The sequence below is a fragment of the Microtus pennsylvanicus genome, chromosome 4 (genome assembly GCF_037038515.1).
Source record: "Microtus pennsylvanicus isolate mMicPen1 chromosome 4, mMicPen1.hap1, whole genome shotgun sequence".
Taxonomy (NCBI): domain Eukaryota; kingdom Metazoa; phylum Chordata; class Mammalia; order Rodentia; family Cricetidae; genus Microtus; species Microtus pennsylvanicus.
This window is the reverse complement of record NC_134582.1, coordinates 126,100,415-126,118,677: the sequence shown is the minus strand read 5'-3', so window position 1 is coordinate 126,118,677 and position 18,263 is coordinate 126,100,415. Positions and strand designations below refer to the sequence as shown.

The 18,263-nt window shown below is 43.3% G+C and overlaps 1 protein-coding gene across 8 annotated transcripts in view; it reads right to left on the bottom strand.

The window, feature by feature from the left end:
• Celf2 (CUGBP Elav-like family member 2) overlaps positions 1 to 18,263 on the bottom strand; it is an 829,031-nt gene that overhangs the window by 517,446 nt on the left and 293,322 nt on the right. Inside the window, exon 1 of one of the 8 annotated variants that reach the window (XM_075970363.1) lies at positions 9,183 to 9,769. The exons of 5 other annotated variants lie outside the window; for them this stretch is intronic. In XM_075970363.1, the coding sequence (XP_075826478.1) occupies positions 9,183 to 9,235 (53 nt within the window). In that variant the 5' untranslated portion in view covers positions 9,236 to 9,769. Of the gene's footprint in view, positions 1 to 9,182; positions 9,770 to 18,263 lie in introns of those variants that run through there. 2 more of the 8 variants (XM_075970370.1, XM_075970372.1) reach the window with 2 other exon arrangements.

The following is an 18,263-nucleotide window of genomic DNA, read 5'->3' as shown; positions in this document are numbered from 1 at the left end:
GACAGAAAGAGAACTCAGGAATTGAGTATCATTAGCCTTGTGAACTGCTTGCAAAATAACAGAATGTGTGTGTGCTTGTGTGTGTGTGTATATGTGTGTGTGTGCGTGTGTGTGGTGTATGTAATTCAAAGTAGAAAATATGCATATATCAGGGCATTTGGAGATCAAGGTTTAGATTCAGCTCAGAGAAAGAGAATCTTCTGGTTGGGCATGGTATGTAATGAGAAGTTCTCAGTTAAAATCAGATAAGACCAAAGCCTAGGTTCTAAGGACAGGTTCAGGAAACCTAGGGATGCAATATTGACCCAAGATATATTTCTATCTCTGCAAATTATGTGGCTTGGGGACATGAAGAGTATCCCCCTAACACAAGACTTAAAGAAGGAGTCCTTTATCTCTGAGATTCCTTCTGCCTTCACTCCAGATGGAAAATAAGTACATGATGGCCGACAGAAGTGTGCACACAATTACTCTCTGTGCCATCTATTCTAAGGCAGGTGATTCTTAGAATCTGGGACATCCTGCCTAAAACAGTATCTGGGGAGCAGAGGGAGGGACGTGGCCCCTTATGTTTTCTAGTTGCCTGGTGAAAGGCATTCTCTGACCACACTCTGCTGAACGCTCTTCGTTTATACCCTCAATCATGGCTGATAAACACAACAGATTCACTGTGAGCGGTCTTGTCTACTCTCTACCTCCCACTAAAAGACTTGAAAAAACACTTCTATGGTTTCTAACAGTTTAAGACCACATTTCTGCAGTGACTCAGCTCCTGTTAAACTGACTGCTTGAGAAAGCTCAAACAGCATACAAAAGTCATGGTTAGGTCCAGCCACATTCTGATCACGGTAGTGGCGGGGGATTATAGCTTGGTGACCAGTTCTGTTCCTGAAAGATGCACGTTTCTTCTATAACCCAATAATGTGTTTCCTCCTGAAAGACCAGAAAGTCTTTTTTAAATTTGGAGATTAGGAAACTTAGGGATTCTGTCTCTCAGTGTCTGAGGGAGACTAGCCAGAGCTTTCTGCTCTGAGACACAGCTGGCCGGATCTGGGATCTGCATTCACACTGACAAACCCTTTGTAATTTTCCACTCTCCTGAGTCTCTTAGGCCCTGATCAACAGCCCCATACTTAACGCCATCATTTTCCCTTCAAAATGCTCAGACCCTTTATAGAAGTCAATGTAAAGTTGATCTGGATTCCTGGGTGCCCTTCTGTATTACAAAAGCAGACTGCTGGCTAAAAACTGCCCTTACCATGTTTATGTCTGACTTTACTTCTCCCTGACAGTTAGTTGGCAGAAAGACTCAGACCTGGATCTGGCAGTGCTTGACCCTTGGATGGGGCTCATGGACATGTGCGTAGAAACCCCTGCCATATCACCATGGGCTTGCTCCTCTAGGTCTCCAGGGATGAGTTTTTGTCCGGATCCAAATGTCCCTTGGAGCAGAGTGAAGAGAGATTTCATGCTCAGGATTCTGAGTGTAAGCTGGGAGGCTGAGTGATTGTCTGGCAGCTTCCTGCGGGAACAGCATGAGCTGAAGGTCTTCCTCCCTAGATACTAGTTTCCAGTGAGGATCTACTCCCTAAGCCTAGATGGAGATGGAGTTATTACTATGTTTCCCTTCCTGGCTCTGAGTGAACCCTCTTTTGTTCTACTTGATTTTTCACATCCACAGAAGCTTCCCAGCCTATCCTGTGAAACTCCCCTCCTTGAATTCCTCCTGATGCCATTTGCCATCAAAACTGCCTTCTTGCTGACAGAGTGGTACCAAGGATGGTTTGGGACTTTGATAGTTTCTTTAGAAAACTGTCTCTCCTTTCTCATCACCTCTGGCCCTTCCTTTTTCTCCTTCCCTGCGTCCTTTTGGTACATCCCTGCTAAGTTGCTACCTCCTCTACTCCTCACTTCAGCTACCCACCCCAAGTTTTCATCTAATACCCCACTCCCAACAATTGCTGGGACTTTAGGTCTTGACTGAGAGACTGAAGGACCCCCCCCAAAAAAACAACTACTCCTCAAAAGAAATCTAATGATATTAAAAATCAAATATTTAGCACATAGAGCCTTTAGGATTTCCCGCCCAAGGAAAACAGGGTTGATCTTCCTCTGCAGATACCTGTGTTACATTTACTGCCATTTTGAGTAGGCTGACTTTATAAATTGTCTTCTCAAGCTGCAAAACAGTTTGGATACACATAAAAGACTGAGTAGAGAAGAGTGGCATCCCTTATGTAAACGACTTAGCTCTACACGACTGCACTTGTTACTGAGTCATGAAACAAAAATATCTGTGCGCTTCAGACTAAGTTACTAAATTGTTTTGTGTGCCATGTCCCTCAAAGGCAATAATACCACTACCCACTTCAGGGGCTTGTTCTAAAGCTATTATGAGAGAGTACAATGGAGTGCTTAGCATAAAGCCTGGCACAGAGCAAGAACAAAGAGTTCACCCGTGGTTTTCAATTTATGGGTCAAGACCCTTTTGGGGTCACCTATCAGATATTCATTACAATTCATAACAGTAGGAAAATTACAGTTATGAAGTAGCAATGCAATAATTTTATGACCGGGGTCACCACAACATGAGAAACTATATTAAAGGGGTCACAGCATTCAGCAGGTTGAGAACCACTGGAATAGCCTCAAAGAAGATGAATTTCTGGTCATCAGATAGCCAGCAGACCTCTCCCCTCCTGATACAGTTCTATAGACCCAAGATATCTTGTAATAAGAACCAAAAAGCATCTCCATATGTATGTGTTAAAACTCACACAGCAGGTTCTCTGAAACAAACTTGGAATTTATCTTAGAAGTTTTATCAGGCACGTGGAAGGGAAATGTATACTCAACAAGTCAGGGGACAAAGAAAGACACATGTCAAGGTCTCGTTAATGGGATTTTCTCACACATTCAGTAAGGAGCAGGCAAAAGCTTGTTTTGCTCACGCTTTCAGGCTCATCCAAACATTTAAGGGGTGTGACAGGCTATACCTTTTTTACAGACCATTACCACCTTTGTGAGATACATGTTCATGACTTTAAGCATCCCTGACCTTTGAATCATCTCCCAGGCTTCTTAATATTTTCCCTAATAATGAAGCAAGTTTATTAATTCACATTTCCATATGAGACTTGACATCACCTCTCCAATTAACTGTCCACACCACTTCTGTTTTCTTGTTGGCCACAGCTTTAAGTCTTCATGATAGACAAGAGCCATGGGCCAAGTCTTAACTGATTCTCTATGTTTTGTAAATAAAGTTTTATTAACTCACAGTAAATCTATCTTGTTTACATTCTATCAGTAGCCATGTGACACTGCGACAGCCGTGCTGAGTCATGACAGTAATTGTACAGCCAGGAAACCTCAAGCATTTACTATGGCCTTTTATAGGGAGAGTTTGCTAACTTCTATCCCAGATCATTCACTTGTCTAGAAAAAAAAACAGATTCCATTTGAACAATAAAGAGGCCTTTTGGACTCTCAGACAGGCTCACAGAAAATTTCCACGTTACTGAACCAGATATTTTGCTGGCTGGTCCAGAACTGCCACAAGCTGGAATTGGGAACCGTTCACTCACTCATTCATTCGCTGGTTCATTCATTCATTCTTCATTGACGATCACAGCTCCAAGTCATCGTGAAAATCACTGGAGTTACAGTGTGCACAAAATACACAAAGTCTCTGGCCATACAGAGTGTATATAGTCAGATGAGAACGACAGTAACAAGTTCATTCATTCATGCTTGACGCACAGACACTAAATACATAGCAATTAAGCCTATGATTATACACTCTAGTGAAGGAGGAAGAGACAACAAATAATCAAATACATATGAAAAAAGTCAGCCTTTGGCACTGCTATGATGAGAATATGTGTTGAAACATTGATATTTTTTATCAGTACAAAGTAGTTGACTATTGAAAATTTCCCTGTTTGGGAGACAAACTATTAAGTGCCTTCAGGACGACTTTAGGGTACGAGTTGGGAGAGGCCTCACTGAAATGCCTACCCTGCCAACAGCTAAGGAGAGATTTCCAGGTAGCAGGAGTCAGTAACTAATGCCAGTAAAGGCCACACAAGTTTGGCTGTTGCGTGAAGAAGATTGATCAGAGTTGGCACAGCAACCAGAGCTGGGGAAGAGGGAAGAAAGGCAGCTGGAGAGGTTGGCACAAGTCCTGTCAGATAGGGGCAGGAGGCAGGGGACACTGACTTTTCTTTAGGAAAGTAACTGGATCTGACAGATGGCTTTGGGAATGTTTGCATTACCCACTTGTGTGGAAAAGCAGCCGGCGAAGGAAAGAGTTGAAGCCCAGAGACAAGGCAGGAAGAAGTGCTGCTGAAGAGAAGACCAGAGAGCAGAGATCCACATGAGGTACGGAGTATCTGGATGGAAATTAAGAGTCAAAACAAAGGACTGGGAAATGTTACCTACTTTTCTTATTTACTACCAAGTCAGGTAGTGCTGTGCTTCAGAAGCATACTAGTGCAGGAAAAGGCGGTCATGAGGGCCCTAATAGAGGGTTTTGAATCCTTTCCAGCTTCAGATATCCGTACAGGCCACAGTGGGCTCTGCTGAGAATTCTAGGCTGACCTGTCTTAAATCAAGTGAGGACACATGGGAACAGAAATGCAGGTGAGGGCCAAAGCCCCCCAGTCAGAGGCTGTAAATGAGAACAGCACAAAGCCTGGCCCAATAATGAAACTGTGACTTCCCTTTCGCCTCTAGTACGCGATTCTCTCATCTTGAAATGGGAACAAAACCCAGGAAATTCTTCTAAGACCCTCTGATAGAAGGGATGCAGGGGTGTGGCAGTGGGAGGAGAGGCCAAGTGTGACATCCTGGTCCCTGCTCAGTCTCCTTCACTGTCATCCTTCTTTGTACCTTTCCATACCCGTGGGCCGCACGTCTTCTAGTAATTAGGCTGCGGCCAGGCCAGATTACTTTCTTTTACTTAGAATCCTACTACATGAGTTTTTTTCTTCTGTGTAGAGAGAATTTTGTAATTTTCATTTTGGGTGTGTGTGAAGTCGTAGGCCCTGTGCTTTCTGAATGTCAAAAGGAGAGTCTGGAGGCTGGAAGTCGGTGTGTCTTTTGGTAGCAGTAGGTTTCTTTTGTGTCCCTTGGGTGGGAAGACATAAAAATAGCCAATAAATAGCACTGCCCGCACTCTTGATTTGGCCATGTGACAAACAAGGACCTAGTTTGGAGTCTGCAGAAGAGTTTATGACCCAGAGTTGTGCCCAACAATAATGGTTTGTTAATCACCAAAAGTTTTTCGAAGATATACTTAAGAAATCTTTCATTTTCAGGTCCTATCTTACCACAAGTATGACACGCACACTTAATAACCATCTCTTGCAACCACTTTATAGGCACAGCAGTTGCAGCAGAACTACATGAAGTGTGATTAATAAAAGCTCAGAGACAAAAATTGGGGTTCGACCTGAAGATGCAAAAAGCAAAGCAGCCAGCCACTGGCTCCTACCTTGACCTCAGTCCAAGATGGCCATCCTGACTCTAAGAATCTCAGAATGAGACTGTGCCTAAGAGCTGTCTCCTCCCGTTTTATAATCCTCTCGGGCACGCACCACTACTGCCCGGTTTCTATGACAAGATAGTGTGGCTGCCTGTATTAAAGGTGTGTGTCATTGCTGACTGGTCTATAAGGCTGGTCAGTGTGGCTGTTTTACTTTTCTCATCCTCAGACAAGATTTACTTATTAAAATAAAATGAAATGCCACTACAGCGTCAGGCCATATTCCTGACCAAACACCTGAAAATATTCCAGTTACATGGGCTTGAACAGCCTTCTACTTTCTGATATGCGGTCAATGATGAGAGTAAGGGTTCTACGCAACTGATGATGGGCAAAGGCAGAAACTGCTCTTTTCTCTACTGGAGAACCTGAATTTGATCCTCAGAACCTATGTTTGCTGGTTTGGATGAGCTATGTCCCCAGTAGGCTCAGGTCTGTGAGCACCTAATTCGGTGGCACTGTTTGGGGTTCTGGAACTTTTTTAGGAGGTTGAGCCTTGCTGGAGGCAGTATATCTCTGCAGGTGGTTTTGAGGATTTTATAACCTCACTCCATTTCATGAGCTCTCAGACTTCTTCTCATATACAGGTAAAATGTGATCAGCCACTTCCTGCTCCTATTCCCGGGCTTTCTCTGATGGTTGTCATGCCTTAACCATCACGATGGATTCTGTTCTTCTGGAACTACAAGTCAAACTAAAACCTTCCTCCCTTAAGTTACTTTTGTCTATCTGATCACAGCCACAGAAAAGTAATGATTGCATCACAGTTAAGTGGGGGAAAGGTGTGCAGAGAATCTTCTCCTAGTGCAGGAAGGTGAGAGAGTCAGGTCCGTGGGCCTCACTGCCTAGCCAGCCCAGCCTCATTAGCAAGTCCATGACAAGGAGACACTCATGTCTCTAAAAAGCACCTGAAGAAGGACACCCAAAGCTCTTTTTGGATCTTCACATGCACATGACACACATAGCTACTTGAATATGCATGTTCACCCTCACATATGAATACATACATATATATTACATATATATATGTATATGTGTATATATACACATACCCTCAAGATTAGCCCAAAGTAGGCACTACAGTAAGCAACTGGTACATGTTAATGAAATCAATTAATCTAACCACTTTATAGTTTCTTCACTTCAAAAGGGCTCTACATAGTTAATATATAGCCTGCCAAAAAGAGGCATGTATAAAATCAACTCAATGGAGCCAAAGCATCCACGTAAATATGTTTATCTTTCTTGGGTCCAAATCTCTGCAGCTTCACTTACTCTCATCACAAAATACGTTGCACTTCTCTAAGGGACACATTAACAAGGAAACGTCACCGGAGTTTTAAATAGGTTAAGATAGGAACGTCATATTACAAGGCCTTCGGAGGGCTGACTTTCCAAAACTCGCCATCGTAGCCACACACATTCCTGAAGCCAGAGCCTTCCCTCTCTACTTGTGTAGTAATATTAAGTTAATCACCCAACAAGAATTTTTTGAAAGCTTTCTTAAGATAGCGTTCAGTTTTTGAAATAAGATAGTCTTCGGGGAAAGAAGAGGCAAATGAAACTTATTCCAGCATATATGCCATGGAAAGATGAACGTACATGCTCTACTGCATCCCAATTAGAAACGAAGTTCAAGGGGCCAGTGAGAAGGCTGAGGAAGTAAGGGTGCTTATTGGCCGGCCTGAGGAGCCTGAGTTTGATCCCAGAAGCCACATGATAGGAGGAGAGAATCAATTCTCACAAGCTGGCTCCACACAAGCACACTGTGACTCTCTCTGTTTGCAACCTTGCAAACAAAATATTCAACCAGAACACATATAAAGTTAACCTTCTCTTCGAGAAATCTTGGAATTGACTTAAGAAAAATAAAAGCTATACTCATAAAGATGTCCACTGTGTTGTCAATGCAAACCAAGGCCTGGAAATAATATCAATATTCAACAAACATGATAACTTGTCAGTTGGTGAGCATCACAGAACAGTGCTGTACTTGGCCATGAAAGCCACAGCCATGATAGGTGACCAAACGTGGATAGGATATAATTGGAAAAGGCACATATTATATGATGTGCAATGTGAATATACAGAAAGTCCTAGAATATAAGATTTAGGACTAGAGGGCAAAGGGGTAAGTCTGACAAACTGAGCCTGATATCCAGATTCTATGTAAAGTTGGAAGGAGAAAGTGGTCTCCATAGCAGATATACCCTGATTAACACATGTGGGCTCTGGCATGGGCCACTGTCCTCCCCCATCTCACACATACGCAGCACGCAATAAAGAAAATAAATAGATAAAAATAAGTAATGTAATAACTGGAAAAAAGAAGATGACTATTGTTCTATTTTTATTTGTTCTTGTTTATAGACATGGCTTTAAAAATAATAAAATCAGACGAATACTGAGGCAGAACTCCCAAAAGTGAACTAAAAAGATAACCTCAGGCAGACATCAGTAGGCCTGTCCGCGGTGCATGTTTCTAATCCTATATATTCTGATTTGGGTTCTGGTCTACCTCTGACAAAAACCAAGTTTTGGAGAAGGTGTTTGGAAAAACACAAAAACTGAGTGGAATCATTTTAAATAATAATAAAATCATCTCTGAATTTAACATTTTAAAAAACTGTCCCAAATGCTTTCCCTTGGGAATATCGTTTAGAGTTAAGTTAAACCCACCAACTCGCTATGGATTCCACCGAAGGAGCAGTTTAGACTCAAGTGAAGACGACACCTGAACTTGCCCATTTTAACTTAGGTTTTAAGTTAAAGCTGTTAAAGGTTTTAAGCTGTGAATAGGTCCAAGGTCATTTTTTACATTTTTATTATCCGTTTCTTTATTTTTGAGATGGGGTTTTAGTCTGGCTTTAAACTCGCTTTGGAGCCAAGGATGACTTTGAACTCCTGCCTCTACTTTTTGAGTGCAGGGGTTCTGAGCGCGCACGGCCAGGCTGAGTTTACAGAAGGCTTCGGGTTAAGCTCGGGGTCGTCTGTATGCTACTTAAACTTCGCTATTTCCCAGCCCCCTCCCCGGGGGTGGGGGGAGAGAGAGAGAGAGAGACAGAGATCATTACTACATACATACTATCTCATACTATCTCACCAGCTGAGCTTGTTTTGTACATATCAACTTTTCCAAAATTGACCTGGGAGTAAGGGGAGAATTCGCAGGAGTGACACATTTCTTTGGACTCTTCAAGTGTGGGCAATAATGAGGTTAATGAGGGTTTTTTTTTCCGGGGGGGGGCGGTTACTCTTCTCTGTGAAGCCCCAGGAAGTCCACCATATTCCATTCCAACCCTTCAGTGCCCCCTGAAGCAATAATGAAATGTAAGGACTCTTTTCTGAGCCAGCCAGCACTGGGAGCATTGAAACAGCACCGAACGCTCCTGGAGAGAGCTTGCGTGCTCTGCTCCCCTGCAGGGAAACTTGAGGACCACTTTCATGTCTTGTCTGTCTCCTTAAAGTTGTGCCTCTGTCAGAACACAGTATTCCTCCGGCCATGTTGGCTTGTCACTTAAACCCCAACGCAGGCATTTCAGAGAATGCCAGGCTCTCTCCCTAGCCGGTGGGGGTGGGCAGGAGCTGGCCTTGAACTGAAATAGCGCGGGGAGAGAAAGAGAAGCAGGCCTACCTTAACACTTTCCAGGCTCTCAGGGAGTCCAAGTCAGAGATTAGGGAAACCATTGTCTGAGAGCTGCGGAAGGAAGGCAAATCCGAGAGCAGAGGTGCCTGGACAGGGTAACAGGGACGCAGGCAGAGGCGGCTTCTGGGCTCAGGCTGGAGCAGCAGCGCCCAGCAGCACGGCTCTTCCTCCGTCCAGGACTGATAAGCGCTTGTCCTGGCTTCTCTCCACCCCCTGAATCAATCTTGAGCTCTATTACTTCCCAGACCGGTTCCAGCTCTCCACACCACCCTTCAAAGCCCCTGTAATCTGCTCCAACTGATCAAATTTGACCTTTTTTGTAGCCCACTTTATTCCAACCAGAGTTCTCAGTTAAATCTCTCTTTATTAACTCCGTGCTCCTCGGCTTTCTTTTGGAACAAACACAGCTCAAGCCCGAAGCTTCCAGACTTTAGGAGCAATCATTTACAGATTACTGTAGGCTGTAGCCTTCTCCTCCTTTGGGGGGCTTCTCCGGCCTCCGGGATTTCCTTTCCTATTCCCTTCAGAAGACTGGCTAGGCTGCTTGCTTCCTCTTTCTCCCGCTTGGTTCTGGGACACTGATACCTGGCTTAAAGCTTCTCCCCCCTCCGAGGCTGTAACTGCATTACTGCTAGGATTTGTTTCTAAAAAATAATCTGGAGCCTTGCTGCTAACAAGCTCGAATTTACTGTGTTTTCTGGCGTCAACTTCCTACAGAATTTTCATTTGTTCCCCTCCCCTCTCCGCATTCCTTTCTCTCTCATTAAATTTAAATAACAAGAAGAGGGAAATGCACCATCACTCAAAAATGTGAAGTGAAAATGTCAGTGCGTCTACCAACTTGTGCCTTTGTCCTCTCCTTAAAACCAAACACAGGGCCCCGTGAGATGGCCCGGTGGGTAAAGGCACTTCAGCTTTTGCCAAGCCTTTGTTTGATTCCCAGAACCTCCGTGGTGTAAGGAGAGATGTGTTACAAGCTGTCCTCTGACCTCCACACAAGTGCGGTGGCACCACACACACACACACACACACACACACACACACACACACACACACACACACACACACACACAGTAAAAGCAAAGACCCCTGCAGTTCGCATCTGAAAAACCAGGCAGCCCTGGCTCCTGTGGTGTCCGCAGTTCCTGGCTTAGCCTTCTGTACTGACAGGGTAAGGGATTTCTTTCTCAGGACACGGAATTCTTTTCTTAAGCAGTGCCTCCTGGACTCGGGCTCTGTCCTGTCTGGGGGGATGCTGGCTCTCGCTAATGCTTCTCAGCAGCTGTGGCAGGACCCCTTCCTCCTGCCACCTGTCCTCTCAGGATCCTGGAGTCAGACAACCTTGAAATCATCCAGTCCAGGCTTTCAGACTGTCAACGTTTTGGTTAGAGCCTGAGCCGAGTAAGCTTTGTGTGCATCCTTCTTTTATGTCAATTCCCCCCTTTTTTCTGACTCTAATTTTAAGAAGAAAATTTTAGCTCATTACCATACATGGAGAATCGGCTGGAAGGAAGCAATCTCCCCTGTGCTCGCAGAGCAGATGGAGGCCCTCACAGTGGCTGAAAAGCAAGTTTAGAGGCTGGGGTGTAGCCCAGTCCTAGAGTTGATGCAGGGCTCCTGATTAAGACAAGTGAGGTCCTGGGTTTGAATCCTAGCAGCACAAAAGGGCTAGTAGGTACATACTCCATCAGCAAGAGGCACCCCTCAGAAGAGCGGTATCATATTTGACTCAGTGAGTGTTCAGGAATGCCCTTTCTGTGTAAGCCTGGCCTGGGGAGGGGCTGGGCTGAGGTTTACAATTTCTCCCAGTTTCTTGCCTCTTAGGTAGAACTTATCAAAAAAATAAAGCGAAATAAAATGACAGAGAGAGAGAGGGAGAGAGAGAGAGAGAGAGAATATGAAGTTATCTTGAGAATTCCAGAGAGAAAAGCACAGACAGACCCTCAGATCCTGCCTTTGGGAGCTGTCGTTCTTATTATCAAAAGTTCTACTCACTCCAAAAACCTCTCCCGGTTTAATCTCTCCTCTATTTCCCTCTTCTCCTTGCTTCCCGCACCCCTCACTCTACCCCAGTTCTTAAAATAGTTAACCCTCAATGTAGAGTGACTTTCTTTCACACTCATAAATGTCACCTAATGGCTGTGAATGACACTCTTCAAAAGTGCGACTATCTTTATGCTAAAATTAAAAGGCAACTTCATACCTTGCAAAAAAATATCATTGCCTCTCTGGGGCTTAATACTTCTGTCTGGGCTGTTTGTTCCACCCCGGCGTGAATCTGGGGCCATGTCATAAGCATGTGTAAACATTTACATAACGCTTTTAATCCCCAAGTGCTTCATCCAATGTGGCTAATAGCAGTAGCCTTCATATAGAGTTTACCTCCCAAAAGCTGCCGATGCTCAGATAATTAATAAAGTGTTTTTTCCTTTAGAAAGTTAGTGAGAGGAAAACAAAAGATTATCATGAAATAGTTTCTGCAATTATAATGACATCATCCTTAACTCATTAGCCCACTGTACCGCAGGGATCCAGATCTGGGGAGGCGAGAGCAATGAGGCCTTAATACTTAGAGTTCAGGGTTAATGGGAGGAGAAAAAGGGAAGAGACTTGGCTTTGGGCCAAAGGACAAATGGGTAAACATGATCCTAAGTTGCAAAATAATTTATTCTGTTTTGTTTTTCTTAAACAGGGCCTCGTTGTAAACAAGTTTGCCCACATACTCACTCTCTAGGGCAAGTAATTCTCCTGCCTCAGCCTCCCAAAGTGCAAAGAGATTAGAGGCATCAGCCGCCATGCCTTGGAAAACAGGACATTTGAGCAGTGGGTTTTTCAGATCTTTTAAACGGCAGTGAGTAGAATCTTTCTTTTAAACAAAATCTTGCATCAAGACCTACTGAACAGATGCCGCTAAAGCCTGCTTCAGAGTGTAGAGCAGGGTCTGATGTTCCTGTACTATGGCCCACTCGTTTATGAGCCTAGGCATCAGGGGTGCGCTCACCCTCCTAAAATAAATGAGCTCTGGGCTGTGAAGAAATTAAGCAACTAGCTTGATCCCTGAGCACCGTGTTTAGCAGGTATGCCTACAAGTCCGCTAGGGCAATCACACCCCTCATTCTTTTCCTCTCAACTTGACATTCAGACAGAGCACATCTTCTTGAGGTAAGGGTGGAGTCAGCATCAGATTCAAGCTACTAGTGTCCATAACATGATTTGAAACCTGTTTTGTGGAAACATTGATATATAAGAGAGAAGAAAATATGATCAATAAAAGATTCATTGAACTCAAATGCACTAAATATTTTACTTTTAATTTAAGGTTCAAGTATCTTACATGCAATATATATTCATTTTGTACTTTTAATTGGGGCAAATTTCCTTTTTGCCTTTTAGTTCATTCTTCTGTTTCTGCAATACTGAATGCACAAACCAAATGTATTGTTTTTCTGTTCTGATGTTTTACATTGGTTTTGGAGACAGGGGCCCTCTATGTGATATAGGCTGGCCTTGAACTCTCAGTGAGTCTCTTGCCTCAGCCCCCAAGTGCTAAGACAAAATAGATCAATCTGCTAATTCGTAGGCCATCAGATTTATACATTTACTATTAACGAAGAGTATGCTTATGCAAAAAAGCAAAAAACATTTCCTTGTTCAGATTTGAACCAGCTGCTTATCTGGAACACAGCAAGCAAACAATAAAAATTTTGTTCTCAGAAGTAAAATTTTAAGTTCAGCCTTGAGAAACTATGTTTTTCCTCTGTATCATTGTGTGAATTGCTGTGAGCTTTCTTTTTTTTGTCTTATTTTTTTCAATTTTGAGAAAGTTATTCATTTACATAAAAGTATTTTGTGACTTTGTTTGGTTTCAGAAAGTTTCACTGTATAGTCCAGGTTGACCACAAACTCTGATTTTTCTTCTCAGCCTTCTGCATGCTGGGATTGTAGGCTTGTACTATCAAGCCTGGTTGTTACTGCTTTGATTTTTGGTTTGTTTGCTTGCAGATAAGGCAAAATTAGTGACTCTGTATTGTCAACACTGGTAAGACAAATCTGTCTGTTTTTTATACAACTAATGTCTCTGTGGTGCTCTTTCTTCTTCAGTTTCTTCAGATAAAATATAAAAATAAAACTACAACCCAAGTTCTAAGCAAAAGGGAAATCCACTCTTTCTGTCTCTTCCATCCAAACAAGAAAACCCTAGGAAGCTGTGCCTCCACAGGCTCTGGACGACAGCAATGTGGGAAGCAGACAGACATGCAGAGTCTCTGTCAGGAGACAGCCAGAGTCCAGGAAGCTGCCCTGTGCAACAGGCCTCTGCTGAGAACAACCTGGGAAATGCTAATCCTGGGGTCAATGTCAGCCAGCAAGCAGAGCGATTTCTGGTTCTGTGGCACCCTGGGTGGGTTCTCTATGGATAAAGGCTTATCGTTGGAGCCAAAGCAAAAGTCTGGAAGTGCTTGAGACATGTCAGAGGAGCAGGAAACACCTGATGCATGAGGCAGGCAAATGAAGAGGAAGAATTTACTGCCAACTGTAAGTTAAACTAGCTATCTCACAGGGGCTCAGAAAGACAGATATGAGGTCTCACCATGTCTCTGTCTTGTCAGTGTTTAGGTTTCCGGTAGTCAAATTATTTAGTTGTTTGTGTGTGTGTGTGTGTGTGTGTGTGTGTGCACGTGCATGCGCGCGTGTGTGTACATATATGTGTGTAAATTGATACACTTGGAGTGCAGAGGTGAGAGAACATTTTCAATGTTGTCTCAGGTACCTTCCCTCTCTCTGTTCTTTGAGACAAAGACACTCAGTGGCTTTGTGTCAAAGCAGATGAGGTTAACCAGCCTGGAGCTTCTGTCTCCCATCTTGCATTTGCTTGTATTACAGGCATATGTTGCCAGGATTGGGGTTTCCTGTGGGTTCTGAGGTTGGGGCTCTGAATTCAGGTCTTCAAACTTATGGGTCAGGTGTTTTATCAAATGAATAAAGAATTTTTTTAAGTGTACTTTGTCCAGACATAAAAACACATTTTCATTTGTCTTCTGTGGTTTTGTTCTTAATTGTGTGTGCGTGTGTGTGTGTGTGTGTGATGTGCATGGTGCATACCTGTGAATGTGTGTACGTGTGCACCTGTGTGGTACCCTGTTGACTTGGTGCAGGTTCTCTCCCTGAATCAGAAGCTATCCAGTTTGGATAGACTGGCCAGTGGATTCTCTGAGGATGCACGGGGCTCTGCCCCGTGGGAGCAGGCGTATTGGTGTGCATGGACTTTCACGTGGATGACGTGGACTCAAACTCAGGTCCTCATGCTTACACCTCACCATTCCCCTAACCCTGCTTTTATTTGTTTGTTTGTTTGTTACTAAAAAAGTTCTTTTCCATTTTCCAATCAAGTTTCTTTCTAGGGACCAGATTTTTCTTAGAGTTTCCTTGTCTTTGTTTTAGAAATTCTTGTTTCTCTCCTCCTCGCTTCCTGTTCGGCTACTTCCTGACAGAGACTCCGCAGGGCTGTGCATCCCAGTCTTCCCTCCCTTCCTAGCTGCCAGCTCTCACCTTCTCCTCCAATGGCTGGGCGCCTTCTCTGATGGGTGTGGAGTGACTAACTAGAAATGTGGGCTGCTGGAGGAGAAGACTTCCTGGGCTTGAGCATGTGTGAAAGTTTTTAAGATGACAGATGGAAAGAGCTGAGAAACGTATATGCCTGTCCTTGACCCTGGAAAGTCCTAGGAAGTGCTACAAGCTTTTGATGGCACAGCAAGCCTGGAACCCACAGCTGGGACAGGCCAGGGTAGCCAAATAGGATACGGTGGGCTTGGCTTGTGCTTTATTTCAGAGAAACAACAAATCGTATTTTAGTATGGCTATTCCCTGGATACTGTGTAAGACATAACTATACTAAAATTATATATATTTAATTATACATAAATAATGATATATTATATAAATAATTAAATATAATAAATACTATATATTTATCTATATACTACAACTTCACTTGTGGGTCCTGTATTTTCATTTGTGGGGATCTGACAATCACACATAAGACTAATTTTCATATAAAAATACTAGCAAGCATCACTGTCAAGATTCGCTGTCATTTATGGAGGTCGGTAATGGTTCTCTTGATGTTATTAATAAGGCTTTGAAACATATTTAATCACTTTAAATCATTTTCTTGATGGTGTCTATTATATTGGAATACCAAACACATTGTATTACACGCCACACACAGAAGCCCCACTCCGGGTTGTTTTTGACTAAAGCAGTAATTTAAAAGCAAAGAATGAGAAAAAGAGAGAATCAGCAAACAGGGCTGCTGTATTTTCTCATGTTCCCTTCAAGCTCCGTCTGTCAGAAACCAGCATAGGAAGGGTTAACCATTAATCTTCAGTTATATAAAACGTGCATTGTAGATATCTTCACTTAATGGTGTCTATAGAGACAAACTTCCCATGGAAGCGTTTTTCTTCTTTTAGATAAAGGAATGTAGCTTTAATGGGATTCCAAGTGCTTTGGTGTTTCACTTGCAACATCTGATGCTATGAAAAGCCCAGGAACAAAGATATGTGTTTTGGTGCTCCATCAATGACTGAAGAACTGCTATTCCAGGACACTATAGAGAAAAAAAAAAAGGAAGGATCTCTAAACAGACAGCTTTAAACCCTGCTAAGAATAGCAGAAGACCCTGAACAGTAATTCAGGGTCCACGTATTTATCGGTATGTTTTTCCACTGGGCTTGGGCCTCCTTTAAAGATTGGGAAGGAATGCTGTTTCTCATTTGGAATCTTGTTCAGCTGCACGGGAGAGCAAAGTGGAGTGGAGGCAGGAGGGGGAAGTTGGGGCTTTGCCAGACATATTTGAAAAGTGAGAAAGAAGGGAGATGGAGGGGACTCACACCCAGCCGGCTGCTTTGCATGCCATTCAGAAGAATCAGAGGCCAAATTCAGTCCATCCAGGAGGCAAAAAAATATTAGAGCTTTGATTAACTCCTGCGTTGCTGGGGCAGATGCAATATTCAAACTGTGTGCTTCTAATTCCCAGCCTGTCTTTGTTAACACTCGCGGTTTACAGCAACAGGCACAAAGAGACATTCAAAAGAGAGATGTATTGTTGGGTCTCCGTGTCGTGGGCCAGGGCGTTAGCGGAATCTTGATCTCCCTGTCTTTTCTTTTTGTTTTACATCGCGTTAGTGGTGGCATTACGTTCTTCTGGGTTGTGTGCTTGGAGACTCAACTCTTTGCCAGTCTGAAGAGGGAAATCTGAGTTTCAGTGGAAAGTCAAACATACTTGCCAAGCTGCCTGTCAACGACACAATGCCAATTTCTGATCCAGGACTGCCTCGCCTGGAATACTGCCCTGGGATCACTGAGAAGAGAAGGCAAGCCTTCCTCTGATGCCACAGAGGAAAATGGAGTTAAAGTGTGCGACACATCAGGCCAGAGGCAGAGATCTAAAGAGCTGCCCACCTGTTTATTTCCTGCAAGGTGGTAACCGCGGCAAACAAGCTATAGATGGTCCGTATAGAGTATTTAGCAACCGAAGGATGTTTTAGAATCCAGACATTATTATCGAGTTTCTTTATCAACAGGGTATATCCACTGTGATAAAAGATGACCCGTCACCTTTCCCTTCTCCTTTGCTAGCTAAAAGTCCCAATATGTTGTAGTTCAATACTTTCGCAAAATAAAATATAACCGAATTACTGAACAAAAAGCAAATTCGTACAAAAATGTAGCCCAACCATCAAGAAGAAAATTAGATTAATCGTCGTAAAACTACTTTGCCAAATTGCTACGCATTTCCAAGCCCTCACTTCTCATTGCTGTGAAATAGAACAACCAATCCGTAGGTATCATTGGTATGTTTTCCACTGGGCAAAGAGCCCTGGTAAGACATGTTCGGCCGCAAGGAACCATGGGTAAAGCTGCCTTCTGAGCAGGCGTAGGCTAAAGCGGACTAAGTCTGGAGGGCTGGCTCCATCGTGACGTCTGTTTTTTCAGATGAAAAGTGTGAAGCTCCTGGTTAAGGCTCAGTACAGGTGAGCCTGGCTCCAGCCAGAAAAGGACGGGTGAGGACGTATTAGAATCACAAATGTAATTCAAGTGGGCTATTTATAGAAAGAGAAATGTGATTTTAAACAGATCTTTTCCATGAATATAGAATTCACAGATCAAACCAGGAGGAAGGAGGCAGACGTTTGCTAGTAGAGCGAGGAAAGCTCACGTTCATCTGCTCCCTGACTAGAGCCCCGCGAGACTTGGTGCTCCTGACTGCGCCATGCAGCTAGAGGAACACAATGGCCACCTGCCTGCAATAATATTGTGGCTTAAATACAAATGTCCCTCACAGGCTCTTGTGTTTACATACTTGGTCTCCAGCTAGCAGAATTGTCTGCAGAGGTTCTGGAACCTTAGGGAGGCGGGATTGTGCTGGAGGAAGCACAGCACTGGGCCGAGTTTTGAGGGTGGATAACCCGGACATTTCGTATGGAAAACAAAATTAGTATCAGGCGTGTGAACAGTTCACAAAAGAAGTAAAACCACAGAAATGTGGAGAACAACACAAGAGGGGTCATTTCTAACACTGTTTTCAAGCAAGAACAATTACAAAGGGAATTCTTAAATAAAAAGCAATTACTAAAAACACAAAGAGGGAGGATCAGTTTTCTTAAGAGAGTGTGACCCCTGCAGGTCACGCCCCATACTCGAGGGGTTCTGAACAGTAAAAATTGGACTTGATTGGGCTTGAAAGAGGAAGAGGGAGACAGACAGAGGGCTGGGGTGGGTGGGTAGTTAGGACGAGGTAAATATAGGAGGAACAGGGGTTGGGTATGGATTAGATCAAATATATTGTATGAAATTCTCAGAGCGTTAATGAGAAGGTTCCTTGTGGAAGAAAGAAAACTTTATCTATTTTGAGCACATAAAGATCCATTTATCAAAATTATATATGCTATTAAAATAGGAAAGATCAATTGGGGAACAATTACACATCTATGAAAGAATAAAACTCACTGAACTGGAAAACACCTCAAAGAGAGCATATGGAAAAGGGAACGTGATACAAAGAAATGG